Source organism: Exophiala bonariae (genome assembly GCF_035927105.1).
Source record: "Exophiala bonariae strain CCFEE 5792 chromosome Unknown scaffold_26, whole genome shotgun sequence".
Taxonomy (NCBI): domain Eukaryota; kingdom Fungi; phylum Ascomycota; class Eurotiomycetes; order Chaetothyriales; family Herpotrichiellaceae; genus Exophiala; species Exophiala bonariae.
Window position 1 is genome coordinate 145,770 of NW_027042501.1, and position 17,288 is coordinate 163,057.

General features: G+C 50.8%; 7 protein-coding genes across 7 annotated transcripts; 2 read left to right on the top strand and 5 right to left on the bottom strand.

Moving 5' to 3' along the window:
* Positions 1 to 594: 594 nt before the first annotated feature.
* On the bottom strand, positions 595 to 1,518 carry LTR84_006760 (uncharacterized protein; the record flags this gene model as incomplete). The annotated part of the gene is made up of 1 exon (XM_064850318.1): positions 595 to 1,518. One exon carries the CDS (start codon positions 1,516 to 1,518, stop codon positions 595 to 597), a length of 924 nt encoding a protein of 307 aa, XP_064702800.1.
* Positions 1,519 to 2,813: 1,295 nt separating this feature from the next.
* On the bottom strand, positions 2,814 to 5,066 carry LTR84_006761 (uncharacterized protein; the record flags this gene model as incomplete). Its single annotated transcript, XM_064850319.1, has 1 exon — positions 2,814 to 5,066. The coding sequence occupies one exon, from the start codon at positions 5,064 to 5,066 to the stop codon at positions 2,814 to 2,816; it is 2,253 nt and encodes a 750-aa protein (XP_064702801.1).
* Positions 5,067 to 6,386: 1,320 nt separating this feature from the next.
* LTR84_006762 (uncharacterized protein) lies at positions 6,387 to 6,968 on the bottom strand (the record flags this gene model as incomplete). Its single annotated transcript, XM_064850320.1, has 1 exon — positions 6,387 to 6,968. The coding sequence occupies one exon, from the start codon at positions 6,966 to 6,968 to the stop codon at positions 6,387 to 6,389; it is 582 nt and encodes a 193-aa protein (XP_064702802.1).
* Positions 6,969 to 8,666: 1,698 nt separating this feature from the next.
* On the top strand, positions 8,667 to 11,012 carry LTR84_006763 (uncharacterized protein; the record flags this gene model as incomplete). Its single annotated transcript, XM_064850321.1, has 2 exons — positions 8,667 to 9,759; positions 9,874 to 11,012. The coding sequence occupies 2 exons, from the start codon at positions 8,667 to 8,669 to the stop codon at positions 11,010 to 11,012; spliced, it is 2,232 nt and encodes a 743-aa protein (XP_064702803.1).
* Positions 11,013 to 11,450: 438 nt separating this feature from the next.
* LTR84_006764 (uncharacterized protein) lies at positions 11,451 to 12,371 on the bottom strand (the record flags this gene model as incomplete). The annotated part of the gene is made up of 1 exon (XM_064850322.1): positions 11,451 to 12,371. One exon carries the CDS (start codon positions 12,369 to 12,371, stop codon positions 11,451 to 11,453), a length of 921 nt encoding a protein of 306 aa, XP_064702804.1.
* A 1,385-nt stretch (positions 12,372 to 13,756) lies between these two features.
* Positions 13,757 to 14,722, top strand: LTR84_006765 (uncharacterized protein; the record flags this gene model as incomplete). Its single annotated transcript, XM_064850323.1, has 1 exon — positions 13,757 to 14,722. The coding sequence occupies one exon, from the start codon at positions 13,757 to 13,759 to the stop codon at positions 14,720 to 14,722; it is 966 nt and encodes a 321-aa protein (XP_064702805.1).
* A 387-nt stretch (positions 14,723 to 15,109) lies between these two features.
* Positions 15,110 to 15,997, bottom strand: LTR84_006766 (uncharacterized protein; the record flags this gene model as incomplete). The annotated part of the gene is made up of 1 exon (XM_064850324.1): positions 15,110 to 15,997. The coding sequence occupies one exon, from the start codon at positions 15,995 to 15,997 to the stop codon at positions 15,110 to 15,112; it is 888 nt and encodes a 295-aa protein (XP_064702806.1).
* Positions 15,998 to 17,288: the final 1,291 nt, after the last annotated feature.

The following is a 17,288-nucleotide window of genomic DNA, read 5'->3' on the forward strand; positions in this document are numbered from 1 at the left end:
ACACAGCCATTGAGGGGGAAAGTTGAGAGATGAATCATTGCATGCGAAGAAAGCGGTGAACGTGGGTTATGATTGTCTCGTCTTTTCTCTTTTCTCTTTAACTTAATACTTGCTTTTGAGTTTATTATCTAGCTATTCTTTGGTTCTCTGACCAAAAATGCAAACGGGCAACGCGCATTTCAGTTGCATAATTCCATGATCTGTATCTCGCAGATGTAAGTCCGCCCTTGACATCTCGTTCGTCCCGTTGATCAGTAACACAAAATGGTCTCATCTGTGGACCACTGCATGCAGTTCCATGCAAACCTTGTATACAATGCTTTCGATTCCCAAAAGCCATAAAAACACGATATCGTACAAAACACAATTCACATCACGGAAATGGCCAAGGGTTTTCTCAACCAGCCACGATCCATGTGCGAGCACTCGTTCTCACTTTCCATGATCAATCCGAGCGTCGTCTCCTTCCCAGGTCGTTCCGCATATGATCAAATGACCGAGGGTTCGCGTTTATCTGCTCTCTGGCAGATGCAAGAGCAATCATAAATCAATGCATATAATAAGACAAAGTACCCCCAATCCATTGAGGTCCATTCAGGAGCAATCCATCTCGACATCCTCACGTCGGGACAAGAAAGGTGCATCTCCAAAATCCATGGCTTCCATACCGCAGCTGGTCATTCTCTTGTGTCCAAAGGCATGATCAAATTGAGGTTGAAGTGGCTGTTGGGGAGCGGCGAAATTGGCGAAGGGATTAAAAGCAGGTGTTTGTTGTTCAAACTGGTGAACTGGTCGAGTTCGTGATTTGGGCATGATTGTTCGACGACCATGGAATCCTGGTCGAGCACGGTCACCAACCTGGGTGAATGGGCTGACATCGCTCATGGAATCGGTTCCAATGTTGAAATAATCCACAGGCATGTCCATTGCCGCATCCCCAACCAAGGTTGGTGTTTGAGGTTGCCAGTCTTGGCTCTCATCACTGTCTGAATCAACCTCATATCCACGCTTGTGGCTGGTGGAGTATGACCACAAGCTCTGGCCAGAAATATCGGCGCTCGAGTTGTCGTCACTATAATGAGACATGAAGGCTAAGCTAATACCACAATAGGTCGCAGTGCTCAGTGGTTGAGTTTGGGAGACGGCATATGGCAGCAATTCGTTGGTGGTACCAGTATTGCTTTGAACAAGCGCGGCTTGAGTCTCTGGTGACAATCGGTTGACGTTGAAGAAGGGACGAGGGGTGAATTTCTTCTGTGTCTTGTACCCTTCGGCGACCGACTTGCGGACACGCATGCCGACTTGAAGGAGGCCAGCGTCGATCTCGTCCTGATCGGGAGCTTGCTCACAGAGTTGCAACAGCAATGGCGAGTCGAAGGTATGGCGCTCAATATCGGAGTTGTCTGAGACAGGGATGATAGGAGGAAGAGTCATGGGCGTGAAGCGACGACGCTTGGAAAGAGGAGAAGTGGAATCATTTGTGGCAGCTGGGGCCATGAAGTCTGTTGGAATACCCATGATGAAAGGTGAGAAGAATTGCTGAAGAGCTTGGGAGTATTGATAGAAAAGATGATGTTGATGAACGATTGAAGTCTGAGTGTCAAGGCTCAGAAGTGGGTGAGGAAGCTGAGCTGGGCTGAGCTGAGCTGTGAAGGAGGGGAGCGAGCTTGAAATATTGAAGTATGAGGGTATCAGGTGGAGATGGAAGGCTGAGAATCCTACTAAGCTAATAGCAAGACCACGGAGCCTCTGGATTGAGGTTGACTAAGAGGAGACAGGATAATAATGGAAATACGGACAGATGTGATACTGTGTGAGAGTAGAGAGTGAGCAGTGAGAAGAGGAAAGAGGTAAAGGTTAAGGTAAAGGAAGAAAAAGTGAGACACAGGGAATGCGCCGCGACTTGAGAAAAGGGTCTCAAGTCCGGCGAACAAGCCGTGGGTTAGGTTCCTGGATAGAGATCAACGGATGGTGGTACAAGACTCTCTGGCCAGAGTCAGTCAGTGTCCGGATAGTACAGTAAGCACTGAGAGTCTGAGACCACCACTGGCATTCCATCCACGCCTTCTCCTCAATTCGTCTCTCTCTCGCAATCTATTATCTTATCCTCACAATTCATGCCAATCTCTAGGACAACGGGGGCGTGAAGCGAGCAGAAATGGGCACCTTGGGTCCTGGGGGCGCTCAGGCTTGTCAGGGAGTGGCCTGAGGGCAGATGTTGGTTGGATGAACCCCCTTAGAAGCGGGTGCTGGGTGCCCACTGCCCACAGACTTCACAGCCTCACCTAAAAACTGATGAGCCCCAGCCATCCCCTAAACCCAGGCGGGCTCTAGTGCCACACGCCCAACCTGCAGCAGTGGATATTAATAGTGGCTCGCTTCCGCCGCTAATGCTGTCCTGTTCCGGCATTAGCCTTCGGACTTCCAGGTGATCCTTCGGGTGGTCTGGGTGGTCTGGGTGGTCTGCCGCCCCCTAAAACTTGCGATAGCGAACCAAAAACCCCGGGGGCTGGGAGGGGGGGCTCCATTGCGACACCTGGAGATCATCCCATTCGCTCAATCAGAGTATCTGTACTATCTGGGACTACCAGAGGGTGACACGAACATGACGCGACAGGAAGCACTCGTTTTTGGTACGCGTTTGATTGATATGGTCCACTCTCGATGGCCCAGAAAGCGCCACGCTTGAGATTGCACAAACACCTTTTTCTCTCGCTTTCCCTCGTGGGAGTCTTGCAATATGCACGAGTCATTCGCCATTCGCAGATTACTGGTCTTGACACCAAAACAAAATCTCAATATCTATGAGAAGATCAATAATTGCCTCTCTTACCTCCCCTCTTCCCTCGATCCGCGTGAGCCTTGAGGATTTTCTTATGCTCAACCAAACTCCTTTTTCCCTTGGCCCTGGCCTTGCCCAATGTCATCAAGAAATTCTTCTTCCGCGCCTTTTCCTTGTTGGTCGTACTTTTACCCTCGGTTTCCTTCCGTTCCTTCTTTCTCGCTGCTTTGGATTTATGCTCCTCACGGTCCGCTCTGTGGTCTGCGAGCATTTCTAGCTTTTGTGCCCGAGTAGCTTTACCCTTTGACAGTGACGCGAGACCCTCAATCTCCGCAGCTGTCAACGGATCATCCATGTGTCGTTGGGAATGTGTTTGTTGTGTTTGAGATGCATGGTGTGATTTGTGATTCTTCATCAGTCCAGATACCGATGCGGCAGTGCGCAACTCTTGTAGCTTGGCCAGATCTGCGGGCGTCAAGATCCGAGTCGACGCAAGGTTGGATTTTGTCTCTTTGGTCTCTTCTTTGGCGACGTTCTCCTTGTCATCGCTAGCAGGCACTGGAACTTCAAATTTCACCTTCTTCGTGGACGGTTTCTCATCATCGCTGTCGCTAATGTTGATTTCATCGTCACTCTCAACATTGATCCAACCACCAGAATCATCACTATCCTCTTCCTGAACATCCCATGCATTCCAGTCCTCTTCGTCTTCATCATCTTCGTCATCAGTTCCATCCGCTGGGAGCCCTTTTTCGATCCGCTTTCGCTGCTTTTCTTCTTCTTTCCATTTTTCCAGGAGGTCAAGTCCCTCAATCTCACCCACTGCCTCTTCCCCAAATCTTGCTTGCTGTTGTTCACCAGACCGTAGACTAAGCGTTGCATCTTTACCACGATCTCTCTTGTGGAGCATCTCCGCCCCAACTTGTCGGTAGAGACTTAGAAGACCCTTTGAGGCCATCATCACACCTTTGTCTTTGCTCTTCTTGTACATAACCAGATCTTGCAGTAATGTGTCGTTCATTGCCAATGGCTGTCGTACACAAATTTCGCGAATAGCATTCAATCCCGCAGCAGCCACCTCTCCAGCAGATGCCTCAGAGACGAATTCATTTGCAATCTTCTGCACCAAAGGCTCCAGGATATCCGGTGGCACCAAATTATGGGTGGCCTGCGCAAGCGATGCAAGAAACGACGTCACCGACGGCTGTCGTGGCGTAAGATATTTCAGGAAATATGAGTAAAAGCTGATAACGGTCAACTTATGGAGACCAATCAACCTCGACACAAGTTGCAGCACAAGCAACTTCTGTTCGAGATTCAACTTGGACTTTGTGTTCTGTAAATGTTTCGAGAATAGATTTTCCGCAAAGCCTTGAGGATCGTGCAACAGGTGTAGGGCCGAAAAGTTCAATGGATGCGGTTGGCCCTTCTTCTTCTCCTTCCGTCGAACTGTCGCTGCGGCTTTTTCGAGTTTGCGCTCCGACTTTCGGCTCTTTTTGTTGATGCCCATCGTGTGTTTCAACTTGCCCATGTCGATTGTCTCTTCGTCTGAGCTTTCATCCTCGAGTTCCTCCCTTTCTTTATCGCCTCCCAAGAAAAAGCGCACACCACCGACAATGCATTTCTCGTTGTCAGCCAGTGCTGCTTCCTTCATGATTTCCACAGCTTTTGCGTCGGTCCATATCTGTCTCTTCCACATTTCTCGGGTAATCTTGACTGCCCATAATGCCTTGGGTGAGGTACGGTCTTCAGTGACCAGGTTGTGTAGCGTTGTTTGAACACTTTTGTTAAGCTTATGGTTTATCGTTTTTGAGTTGGAGGAACGTAGATCGCTGAGGATTTTTTGAAAGAGGAGAGCTCGGAGGGACTTGGTGGGAGTGGAGGTCAGGATTGGGAAGAAACATTGTAGTAAAGTAGTCGAATCAATGATCTCCTTCTTCCTCAACAGAACCAGACTACCAACAATTTTCTCCCTCAATTCCGGCTCCAGCGTCGCATGATGTGCTGAAAGGATCTCAATCAATTGTTCGGGGAAATCTTTGGTCTCTTCTTTATAGCAGTCCGAGACATGTGCGATGAATTCAATCAGATCTCGGAATGATATGATCCCACTATCCGTCGTTGACGTCGGAGCCTGCATGAATATCTGTCGCTGATTGTCATATTGGATATATTGGTACAGAAAGTCGGTATGGTAGGATTTGGGATCTCGTTTAATTTTGTTCTGTAAATTCGGTAGGTCTGCGTCGACCTTTTCCAAGGCACCTAGCTTGCGTTTGACCATTATGTCTGCTGATGGCGCCGCAACATGAATAGTCACAAATTCTTGGACGTTGGTTGCTCGAAGTGGCAGGTATCTTTGGCCTGCAACTTTTTTTCGCAATTGCGGGCAGGATTGGAAGCGGCAATCTAATCTAATCTAAGCTCCGCCTGCCACGTGACAGTCAAAGGTCACATGACATTGGTTTGAGATCTCCCCGGCTAAACTCTTACGCACCGCATCTCTCTCCCACCCCTTGGTCTCCTCCACCACGTCAATTTATCCTCATCCATACAATGTAAGAAGCAACTTTAAGGTCATCTTATCAGTTGTTGTCGATACTGTCCTGCAAGTTGTGTTTGAGAGGGACGATGGATATGACACTCCATATCTCGAAGTCCTCCTCTCGCTGTCCCTCTAGGTGCTTGAATACTAACCACGACTTTAGACTTTCTTGACGACTATTGTGAAACACATCTCGAAATCCATTCCTGGAGCACAGTGCCTTCAGCCTCTCCCGCGGAAAATCACAATTGCAGGGGTAACAGCAAATTGAGCGGATTATCATCGTTCATTGATCAGCGGTGCCGCCATGTGGAACCCGAAGCAATGCTCCAACAACTCGCTCGCGCTGCCTGAAGCAGTACACCTTTGGAAGCCAGCTCCGGCCAAAGAGACTTAGAATGTCAGCTGTGAATCTTCTGCGGCTCAAAAGAAGAAGCCGTACGGCTGTGGGGTAGCTCGGCCGGGCTCCAAGAAACAGGATGCACGACAAGCCGAGTTACTCAAGGACAAAACAATAACAGCTCTTCAAAACCGATATGGGATGACTGACATAGAGGCGACAGTTGTGAAAGCTTTTCTCAGGGGCTCGAAGGCGAGCCGCGAGCAATGGATCGCGACCTAGGAGGAAAGGATCGTAAACCGTCACCATTTGCGAGAAACCCGTCGAAAAGAATGGGTGTTATCAAGATTGGTAGAAGAGGCCAGAGCCCGAGAAATGGCTCGCAAATGGCTATCAAAATACGAACATCCGCAGCCGCGTCGTCCATTCCTCTTCCACGACAGCAAGATTCTGGATCCAAGGACTATGCATTAGCCTAGCTCTTCTACCGTGTCCGAGGGATTCTCGCGTATTCACGAACTCTGAAACTGTTAGGCCCCAGGTTATAATAGAGCATTGTTGAAAAGAGTCAAATTGTCCCTACATCTTTCTCATTATACATGTTGCTTTTCGCGAGGCTCTGTTATCCCAGTTCTGATGCCCAAGCGACAACGAACATAGCTCCACCCAGAAGATGCAAATCATCCATAAACCCCAACGCCTAACAGTGTTCAATATGCTCAGAAGGAAATCGCGTTCAGTCGTGTCTGAATAGTACTTCGGGTTTGCCCTCCATATTGCTTCGTCACCTTCTTTCCTTTGCAGCCAGTACATTCACACTCCAGGTCATCCTCCTCTATCGATTCGGTCGATTCGGTCCGGATGAACAGCTGCTGTGCCTGTCTCTGCTTGATCCGCTGCAGATTCCTCCCAATGTCGACTACCTCCTTCTGACGCAGAGATCTCGCGGTTCGAACCCTTGGTCTCTCCACCATTTGCGTGCTCGTTGGCATTGGTGCGTCGTCTCGGCTGGGGACTTCGCTGAGGGAGTCGGTCGAATCGGTCGAATCAGTGGAATCGTTCCTTTGCTTGTCGTCTACCGAAGTTGATCGCGCTCGAGCAACTACCTCCATTCCTTCCATTTGGTTCGGATTGTTCTGTCTAGCTTTGTCACTAGAAGTAACTCGCTGCTTCGGTGAGTCGAGAAGGTAATTGTCGTCGAGCAACTCGGCCCACACAGAGGTGTTGTTTGACCAGAATGAAGGATCAGACATGGACCACGCCCAGTGTGATTCGGCAGCATAACCACTTGGGAGTTTCATGGTGATAGATAGCTTGGGAGATAAGTTGGCCTGTGCGATGGAAATTTGTTGCCTGATCCTCAGAAGAACTTTGGCGACCTTGACCCAGCTCACCTCAAGGGCAGCCTGGTCGACTTAAATGCCCAGCTCGCGTCGATGAGGTTCTGGAAAGGAGCTCGATCTGGCGCAAGGCCACAGCGTCGATCGAGATCGTGAAGACACGCAGTACGTCGACGATGGAGACAAGTCCACTCGCGTTGATACGTTGGTTCAAAAATCCCTCCTCGCCAGTGGTCTGCGCGTCGGATACCGCCGTTTGAAGATACGACGTGGCTAACGACAGTCTGTTGTGCTCAGCAGGATTTGCGGAGAGCCTCGCGGAGTCGTCCTTAGGCTAATTGGAAAAGGAGATCGAAGTGAGGAAAATCTTGTGGTGCTACGATGGCAAAATGGCTGCTCTTGTCGCTGGGAAGAATAATAAATGGGTCACAGATGTTACGGAGGGGCTCTGTAAAGGCTAGGGATTATACCTTTCGAGTCCAGTCCTATACGACATGCAACATGCCGGCCTCAACCGATACAACTCAGGGTGTGTGAAGGAACCGACGAGCCGCGTCAACAGACTCCTTCACCAATGACAAAAGAGATTGACAAAAAGAAGCATGCTGACTCACACCTCATTCCCCGTTCCTGGATTCAACGGAGAAAAAAGCATTGATTGGTCCAACGGCCATGATTTTCCAAACATGTCCATCCCGCGCTGACAAGGCTCTATGATCCGGAAGGGATCTTCGATTTTTCTCAAATTCGACAACTTAATTGACAGGGTCGGTTTCCTGAAGAGGAATCAAGATTCGACCATGGCTGTTGGAGGTCAAAATCTTGAATCAATGGTTGGCTGTGGTGTTGTGTGGGTCGGTGTACAGTCAGCCTCGGCCTTTCCTGACTGTTGACTAAGTTCCTAGGTAGGGAGTGCTTCACCGTCAACTCTTTGGAAGTCCTACGACATAGGGACATTCAAGGACAACAACGACTATGATTTTCAACTTGAATCAAGCATCAGGCTGTGATCGGAAAATCCCCACAATGCTGAGATGTGAGGGATGTACTTCCGCTCGGAACAAAAGATTTGAGATTTATATTCCCCAAGGACCGAGTGCCCATGAGCTCCATTTGGCGCGCGTGAAGTGAGCTTGGACTTGTTCGATTTTCTAGCATTGAGGTCATGTGTGCCACACCTCTGCAGCCTGACTGATATGTGCTTGGGGAGGTGATCCTAACGCGCAGTTCTTTTAGCGACCAACATCCTAAATACTTCTAATGCATTTATCGCCTTTTCGCCCGCCGTCCTCAAGCTATTCGGGCATCATAAGAGCACCTCCGCTCTCACTACCTAGCACGTGTTTCGTCATTGCGAGACTTTGCTCACCTATGGAGGATCACCTTATTTCATGGCCGAGTCAAGGCTGAAGAAGAATTGGTATGTATCTGCGTATTGCGGCCATTGGTCCTCGGCTTGCTATGGCGCTTCATCCTTGCCCTCCAATAGCACGGCTGTCTGCCTTACCACTGATGCCCCTCAACTTTCAAGTCCCCGTAATGAGTGACTCCGCAACTTCATCAAATACCAGCCTGACAGCCGCAGCTATGGCCTACCGGTCATTTGGCCGTAGCAATGACTATTTATCTTGAGCGCTACTTTTGCTGTCGTTGTCCAGCATGCCTTGGGCTCACCGTGACTACACGGTCGCCTGGATCTGCCCCATGGGCCTCGAGCTGGCCCCCGTCAAGGCCATGCTGGATCATGTCCACCCGAACCTACCTACGCAGCGCGATCATAACATCTACACCTTGGGTGACATGGAAGGCCACAATGTGGTCATAGCCGTGCTACCGGAGACTGGGACGAACGCGGCTGCCGTAGTGGCGATGCAGTTGTTGAACGATTTCCCTGCCATTCGATTTGGCCTGCTTGTTGGCATTGGCGGCGGAGTGCCGGACCAAGAAAACGAAGAGCGAGATATTCGGCTGGGAGACGTGGTGGTCAGCAAGCCGACAGACACTTTTGGTGGTGTCGTCCAATATGATTTAGGCAAAGAAACCAACTACGGATTCCAGCGAACCGGCCTGTTGAATAAACCACCTCCGATTCTGCGAGCGGCCGTCCAGCAACTCGTGGCGCAGCATGAAATGGAAGAAAGTCAGATTGTCGATCACCTGGAGACAATGATGGAAAAATGGCCGAAAATGAAACACAAATATACTTACCCGGGAGCGCATCAGGATCAATTATATCAATCGGACTATCACCACCAGGGCGGAACCACTTGCAACGTGTGTGACGAAAGGCACATGATTATACGAGATGAGCGTCCTCACAGCCGTCCGTACATCCACTACGGAACTATCGCATCAGCCAATAAGGTCGTGAAGAATGCCAGCGAGCAGCAAAGGCTAAAGACAGACATGGATGTTCTCTGCGTGGAGATGGAGGCGGCCGGTCTGATGAACTCGTTTCCGTGTCTAGTGATCCGTGGGATCTGTGACTATGCCGATTCACACAAAAACAAGAAGTGGCAACCCTACGCGGCAGCTACGGCGGCAGGGTACATGAAGGAGTTATTGTCCGTCATCCCATCACAGGATGTGGCTCGAGTAACGCCGGCGACTGCGGCAATGAAAGCGTCTTCCATGATTCCTCCACAGCCAGTGTCACGAGTGACATCGGCGACTGCGACAATGAAAGCGTCTTCCATAAATCCTCCACAGCCAGTGGCTCGAGTGACATCGATGGAGGTGGTCGAGATGTCGAGTAAGTACAATCCGCTTTCTTCTGCACCCTCCGACATGACTTGGTGATCACGTCGTGCAGTATGGCCTACCCACGAGACATGATATAACCACAACATAGCTAATCATGAATTAGGCGAGAGAAATCAACAATCACTCCAAAGACAGACTTCGAACACCATCAAACCCAACTTGGCTTCTCCCCGCTCGCCAGCCCCGACGGTGCCAAGTAAACACATATCAGCCTTACACAAACCCTTGTACAGAGCAATCCAACAACCTTCACTTTCCCAGGTATTAGATTTTCTGAGAAATGGACTGTCAGCTAGAATCCTCAACTCTGCACTACTGTACGCATGCCACGTGGGCAATGTGGAAATTGTGCGCCAATTCCTCGAGCATGGCGCACATGTCGAGTCATATTCGGAGCAATACCCGGAGGGTGTTGGGACAAGCGGATCAGCGCTGATTGTAGCTGCATTGTGGCACCACTCCGAAGTCGTCGAAATCCTTCTAGACAAGGGCGCCAAGGTCAATGAAACACATACAGGCCTTAGCGGCCGTAGTGCACTAATGGAAGCCATATATTGGCATCGCATCTCTCCCTTGTCTGCTGTCCGCTTCCTTGAAACAATAGCTATATTGCTGGAAAGAGGGGCTGATCCAAATAGTAGTGATGTGGGGGGCCACACGGCCCTCTGGTATTGTGTATCAAATGAGGAGATGCCGTTGAGAGTGCTGGATCTACTGCTTGAGTCTGGAGCAGACGTACGTGAGTGGGCCGTTCTGCGCGAAGCTTGTAGTCTTTTCACCACGACCAAATATCTCGAGTGGCTGGAGAAGCAGGGTGTTCTGTTGGGTAACACAAGCGACGATTCCGAGCCACCGTTCATGTGGGCGATCAAGAACGGTAGCGAGGAGAAGCTGAAATTTTTCCTCGATCGCGACGTTGTGGATCTCGAGTGGACAAACGATGCCGGCCAAGATGTCGTGGGCATGCTTGCTGCTGGAATCCTCAGTATTGACTCAACAACTGCACAAGTGCTTCAACTTATCGTTGACAGTCGGCAGGGAAAGGCTTTGGATCTGACAAGCTGGAGTGAAGCACTCGCCACTGCTGAAGCACGAGAGTCTGCTAGCGCTACCCAGCTTAATAGACCCATGCGCAGAACGCGAACTCTTGGGATACTCCGGCAAGGGCGAGATCAAGCCAGGTCGCCTTATGACCAGACACAGAAACTAACTAACTGGGAGAGTCGGCATTTGATCGCATGATGGCGTTTCGTGTTTCGCTGACCTTAGGCGCTTCTTCACGCTTTATCATGGATTATGCATGGAATGGCGACATGGCCGTTGGACATGTTCATTCGAGGTTGTGTTCATACAATTCTAGTATCCTACATAGTTCTATACTATACATGTGTATTTCCAGACAGTTTTTGACTTTCCTAGATGAGTGCCCAATCACTCCGCTCCTGACTGTAATCCCTGCCGCTCCGGGCCCGATTGTCTGGGGAATATCATGAACCCAGAAATCTCATCCCCCATGAGACCTTTACATCCCGTAGATGAACCCGCGCTCGCTATGCAGATCAAATGTAACCACCCACTATCCAATGCATGACACTACTTCCGGCCTGGCTACCTATGCAATTCCGTTTGGATGTCTCTTGCTCGCTATCCTTCCATGTTTTCCCTCCCCATTTCAAAGCATCAATAGTACCGCGCCGCAAAGCCACCATTCCCCAACGGCACCGTCTGCGCACAAGTCGTTGTTGACGCAGCAGTACCACTACTAGCAAGCAAGCCCTTCAACTGCCTGACCTCGAGCTGCAGGCGTTGGACCTCGTCCTTGCGTTTCTGGCGGAAGATGAACTGGGCTTTGCGGTTCTGTTCGCGGCGGCGGTTGCGACGCCGGGATTCCTCGGTCGGGATCAGGGTTGTTGTTATGTATGGTATTGAGGTTGGGATTGTGCTGTTTAGTAGGGGTGTGGATTGGTATGAGGTGGTTGAGGTTGAGGATTGGGGAAAGGGATGTTGTTTGTGGGCCTGCAGGTTGGGAGATGGATATCTTGAGGCTGAGACGAACGTTGATGCTAGTACCGAAGGCGAGGCGGAGGGTGATGGAGTTGGGGATGATGTTAGTGAGAGGGTGGTTGTTGTGGATGGAGTTGGGGAACTGGGTAGTGGTATCTTGGACGGGGTGGGTTGTCTGCTTGGTATTGAGGAAGGGGATTGGTAGTAGGAGGGTGAGAGGGATGACGAGTTGTATATTTGCTGCTGTTGGGGTAGTGAAAGTTGTTGTTGTAGGTTGTAACCCTCGTTGTTGAATGGTGTGGAGAGGATGTATTCCTGGCTGTAGGGGTTTTGATCGATATTGCCCAGGAATGTGGCTTCGTTGGTGTAAGTGCCTTCTTGGATTTCTGAATAGTCCTCATAAGACGACAAATATGAAGGCTCATTGGCATATGGTGGGATGTTCGAAGCCATACTACTATAAGCCCAGTTCTGAGATAGGTCATCTTGCGACTCAAGCTCATACGAGTATGTTGTTGGATCGAATTGGTCGGAAGGAGCCATGCTGTTATTGCCACTGTATGACATGTTGGTTGATGAGGCTGACTTGAAGGTCATTGTGTAGGGATTGAGTGACGTGTCCAAGGAGGCAAATGTGTATGCAATGTGGTATATAACGTTATCTTTGTTGTTATTAAGGCTGGAGATCGACAAGCTTAAAAGGCCAACAGGTCTTTTCTTCCCAGACAGAGTTTACCAATATCAATTGAGGCTTTTACAGCCTTGTGTGGCTTATTTGGAACAGCAATGCCTTTGAACCACTCCGCACTTACTAGCCTTGCCGTGAATTGTTTCCCGGTTACGGGATGACTGGCTAGCGAAAGAACGAAAGCAGCTCGAGATGAGGCATTAGTCATGGTTGTAACGAATCATATGGTCGACTTGAATGGCGCTTTGCTCGTTGTAGCAGCTACAGCGGAATGCCCCGCGATTGGAAAGAGGATTAGTTGACTGGGGCAGAAGGGGGCATTTCCGAGCATCACCCAAAAGGACCTCAAACCCCAGAACTCAAGATTCAATTGCCGTCAAAAGCAGCTTGATAACGTTCCAAATGATTACGAGAGGTTTCCAACGGCTTGAGACTTGATTTCGGTGTTGCCCGTGTGTTGGTCGTGATAGTATTCGTGTGTCTTGCTGCGACTTACCTCTTGGACACTTCGAGAAATGTGGTTATGTAAATAATTAGGAGTCACCAATGCCGGAGAAAGCCATCACTGGTCTTCGCTTCGAGTCGTTCAAGATTCTTCAATGCTCTCCTTACCTGATTGATGGATGGGAATTGGAATACGCCAGCAATCTTGACGGAAAGACCGAGTCTCATGACCCTGGATGGAACAATAGCGTAAGCACACGCATGAATGAGAGAAAGATTGTGACTGTGGTCGTGGTCGTGGCCGTGGCCGTGGTCAGTATTCTGTGCCTCATCAATTCACTCTCACGACCAGTATGGGCATTCAGGAAGTGACGTTATTCCAACTTACGGAATAGTAGAGAGATTGAGATCAATAAGCGGCGAAAGGGGCAGCGGAAGAAAGTGGTCTGATAAAAGTTGCACTTGAAGACACTCTACTCCGGCGGATCATCATCCCGTGCCGATGGCCGTGGCTGCGGAAAAGAAAGAATCATGATACATCGAATTTCAAGTTCGTAGCTCAGGGAATTCCTTGACGACAGCGAGCAATTCTATTCTTTCAACCACCACCTCTGTTGCCTTTCCTTCGACTTCGCTCCGCTATCGACCTGCTGCGGAGCTTGTTCTCTCTTCCGGGCTTTTATCTCGTCTTCCATTCCCTGTACATTATTGATTCCCTCACCCCATCCGGACAGCTCCTCATGACCACGGTTTAAACAACAGCGATCGTTGAAACACCACATCTCGAGGTGAGGAGTACAAAACATAAAAACCACTCGAACCCCTACCAGAGGGCTCCCTCATCACAATAATGGCCTCCCGGCACGCCCCCTCCGACACATTCACGCGCTTCACCTCGACACAACCACACGCCATGACCCGACCAACAGCAAGCACGACGTCGTTCAACGCCTCGCGACTGACGACCGACCCACGCCCACCCCCATCCAGCACCGCCGGCCCCGCAGGCGAAACGCCCTCAGAGAAAGTCGCCCGACTACGCGCAGCGAACCGCCTGGCCAAAGAACGGGGCAACGCCTCTGGGGTGGACAGACTCCTGCACCACGGCCGACGGTGGGCGGATAACATGCACCGATTCACGACGTACGCACTCATCGCATTCACGGGTGTGTCGACCGTGGTGGCGGTGTACGGGGTGACGAGTCTGGTCGCACACAACCGGCGGCAGAAGCGGGCATGGATCGAGCGCGAGATGAATCGGCTGGGCGAGGCGCAGGCGGCGTTCCTGCGGGGCGAGGCGACGGCGGAACAACTGCATCTGCTCGAGCAGGAGCGCGCCGGCGAGGAGATGGCGCTGCAGCACAAGCGGGCCGTCGAGGCCAAGAAGGCCGAGAGTTACTGGAGCCGCATGAAGGGCATTCTGGGCCAGACCGCCGCCAAGGGCGAGATGGGCACCGAGACCGAGTCGCAGCGCGTTGCGCGAGAGGCCAGGCTGCAGGCCAAGGCCCGGCAGAGCGCCGTCGCCGACGGGAGTTATGTCGAGGGCGAGGTCGTGCCGGTGTCGGCGGCGGTGGCGAGGCCCGTAGCGTCGAGTGGGATCAAAGGCGTGGGTGTCGATTCCAAGGGCCGGCCGGTGCCGCAGGACCGCGTCGAGTATCTGTCGAGTCAGGTCGAGCAGGAGACGAGGTCGGGCGAGAAGGAGGTTGTCGCGCGGACGGGTGTCACCGGTGGTCAGTTGGATGTCTTGGCGGGGAATGTCGTCGAGGCCGCCAAAGGGGGTGAGAAGGGTTGGTGGAGTTGGGCGACCGGTCGGTAGGCAGCTGGGTCTTTCAATCATCATGTGTTCAACACGGCAGCATCGCGGGAGAAAGGCTATATCACTCATGTGCAACAAAGGAGCAGGCGTCCATAGAAAGAGAGACTGAGGGAGAGAGATGTGTATATATTTTACAGCTCTGTTTTGAGCCCGAGTGATCACCCCAGCTGTGTGTCGGCCTACCGAGCCACAATCTACTCTTTGTACAACTCAAGTCATCATAAGTACCTTCCCAGTCATGGAAGAGCGTGACAAAAAAGACCCATACACGTGATCGTTATCGATCCCAACGCCCTCTACCATAATAATGCCAATGCTCAATTCTAAAACATGATTTCGTGATCTCATCAAAGAGTGGCAGGTTCACTCTAGTAGGGATGTTGCGGGTCATGATCGTAAAATGTGGCTGTAATGTCCAGGAACCTTTTGGATGCATTTTTCGCAGCCATTCAGGTATCCCATGTGCAGCCGAGCAGTTCTCCCTCTTCCTGGACTCGAGTTTCCATCCGTGGGTGTCCAGTAGACAGGTGAGGATGCGGTCGAGTCGGCGGTTTCATTGGCACCACTCACGCGTAGTCCACTCATGGAATCATTCGTTTCGTCAATCATCATTGCGTTGTCCATGTCTTGGTCCTCGATAGGACTGGGTAGTCCATCTCGAGTGATCCAGGACTCTTGTTCAAACATGGGACTGAGATTAGTACGCAACGGTGGAAACTGATGGCGTGGAGCGTTGGGCAAGTCAGATACCCGATTGTCGAAATGACTGCTGATTGGAGTGGGAACTCTATCCCGTAGCAGAGAGTCCATCACGCCGAGGAAGTTGGAATCGCGATGCGGAGGGACAATGTCATTCGAACGTGCTCGGCGTATCACTGGCTTTGTCGGGGAAGATAGTTCCATCTCCATGTCATCGGAATCCCGGGAGAATGCAGGAGCAGAAGAAATGTCATCGTTCTGGCTTGGAAGAGAGACATTGGAATCGTTCTGTTTCATGGGCCATTGAGAATCATGGCGCGGGAAACCTGGACTTTCGTCTTCGGAGGTGTCGACAGGTGTTGGAGGTTGTTGATAGACCGAGGTAAAGAGTGAATAGACGGGAGGAATGGCAATCTGAGGTCTTGGAGGTGAAGTTCGGATTGGCAAAGAGTGAAAAGATCGTCGTTTGATATCGCGATTGGAGAAAGAGTCGTCGGAATCATCCAGAAACCTTTTTCGCTTGTGGGTGGCACCAACATCGTGGCGATGCTGAAAAGCAGTATAAACGTCGACCATGTCTGAATTAGGGTGGGAATCAGTCGATTGACTTGGAGCGGACATGAGACCAAACGAGTTGTGGAATGAATGATGGTGTGATTAAAGGGAGATTTATCAATTCCAACAGAGTTCAGAGACCACTGGCACTGGCATGGCTTTGATCCGAGTCCAGAGTCCTGAAAGAGTGAAAGGGGACCGAAGGGAGTAGATCAAACGTGGCAGTGTCGCGGGTTGACAAGAAAGGCTGATGAAACACGGTCCAATTTTTGGGAGGACCAACCAGATGGCGCGTATTGAGTAGGCGAATGGGAGGCGGATGACGCGATGCTCGGAAAGTCAGTGAGCCGTCTCGATTGAGAGTTAAGAGACGACGGGAAGAGGCTGAGTGGACGATCAAACCGAGTATTCCAGATAGTGATTGATGAAGTTGTTGATGAAATGGGCGGTAAGTAAGTATAGGTGTCGATGTAAGTATGTAGAAGTGGTCAGGCCGGCTGTCAACTACCGGCTGTGCTGCACCTCGTAGCGTAGTATCTACGATGCAAGATTTCGAAGGATGGAAACTACATCATCTTGCATCTTGGATCTTTCATTCAGACATCAACATCGGAGATTCAAGCGGAAAAGGGAGGAGGAAAGTCCCAGGTCTGGATTGCCACTGGACTGCCTGTATGAGGGGCACTTTCTTGGAGGCCTTTGGGCTCAGGTTGGCAGGGGTTAGGGAGGTTAGGGGCGGCCGAGGGGCGTGAAGTTGAAGGGGAAGGGGGACCCCTCTTGCCTAGAATTGGAAGGGAGAGGAAGAAGCAACTCTGCCGCAGCCATGGCAGTGACCTCCGAATCGATGACGTAGCATCGGCCAGACCTCGGAAAAGCTACGACTCTCACGTGACCGGATGGCTTCCACGTGACCATAAGGAACAACATTCTTCCCCTTCCGCCGACTTCCCTCCTTCCTTCACCGCCTTCTCTCCGTTTTGCTGCTCCTGTTGCCCGCGGTTTCTCAGACTTTTGAGTCATGTCAATATTGTTACTGTTTCCCTCGGATTTTCTGCCCCTCCACCCTCCGCCCTCCGCCATCTAGACTTTTTTTTTGCTATTATGAGTATGACTGTCCCCATTGACCGACCCAACAGCTGCTTCTCTTTTACCCTCATACCACCTTCCCACGTCTTCCTCTGTGTTCCAAAGCTCTAATCCTTGCCGTTTGACCTTTTGTGACTCTTATTCCCTCCTTACTTCTTAACACCCTCTTCCTCTCCACTACTCCTCTCTCTCTCTTCGCCGCACTTTTCCTTCCACCCTCCTCATC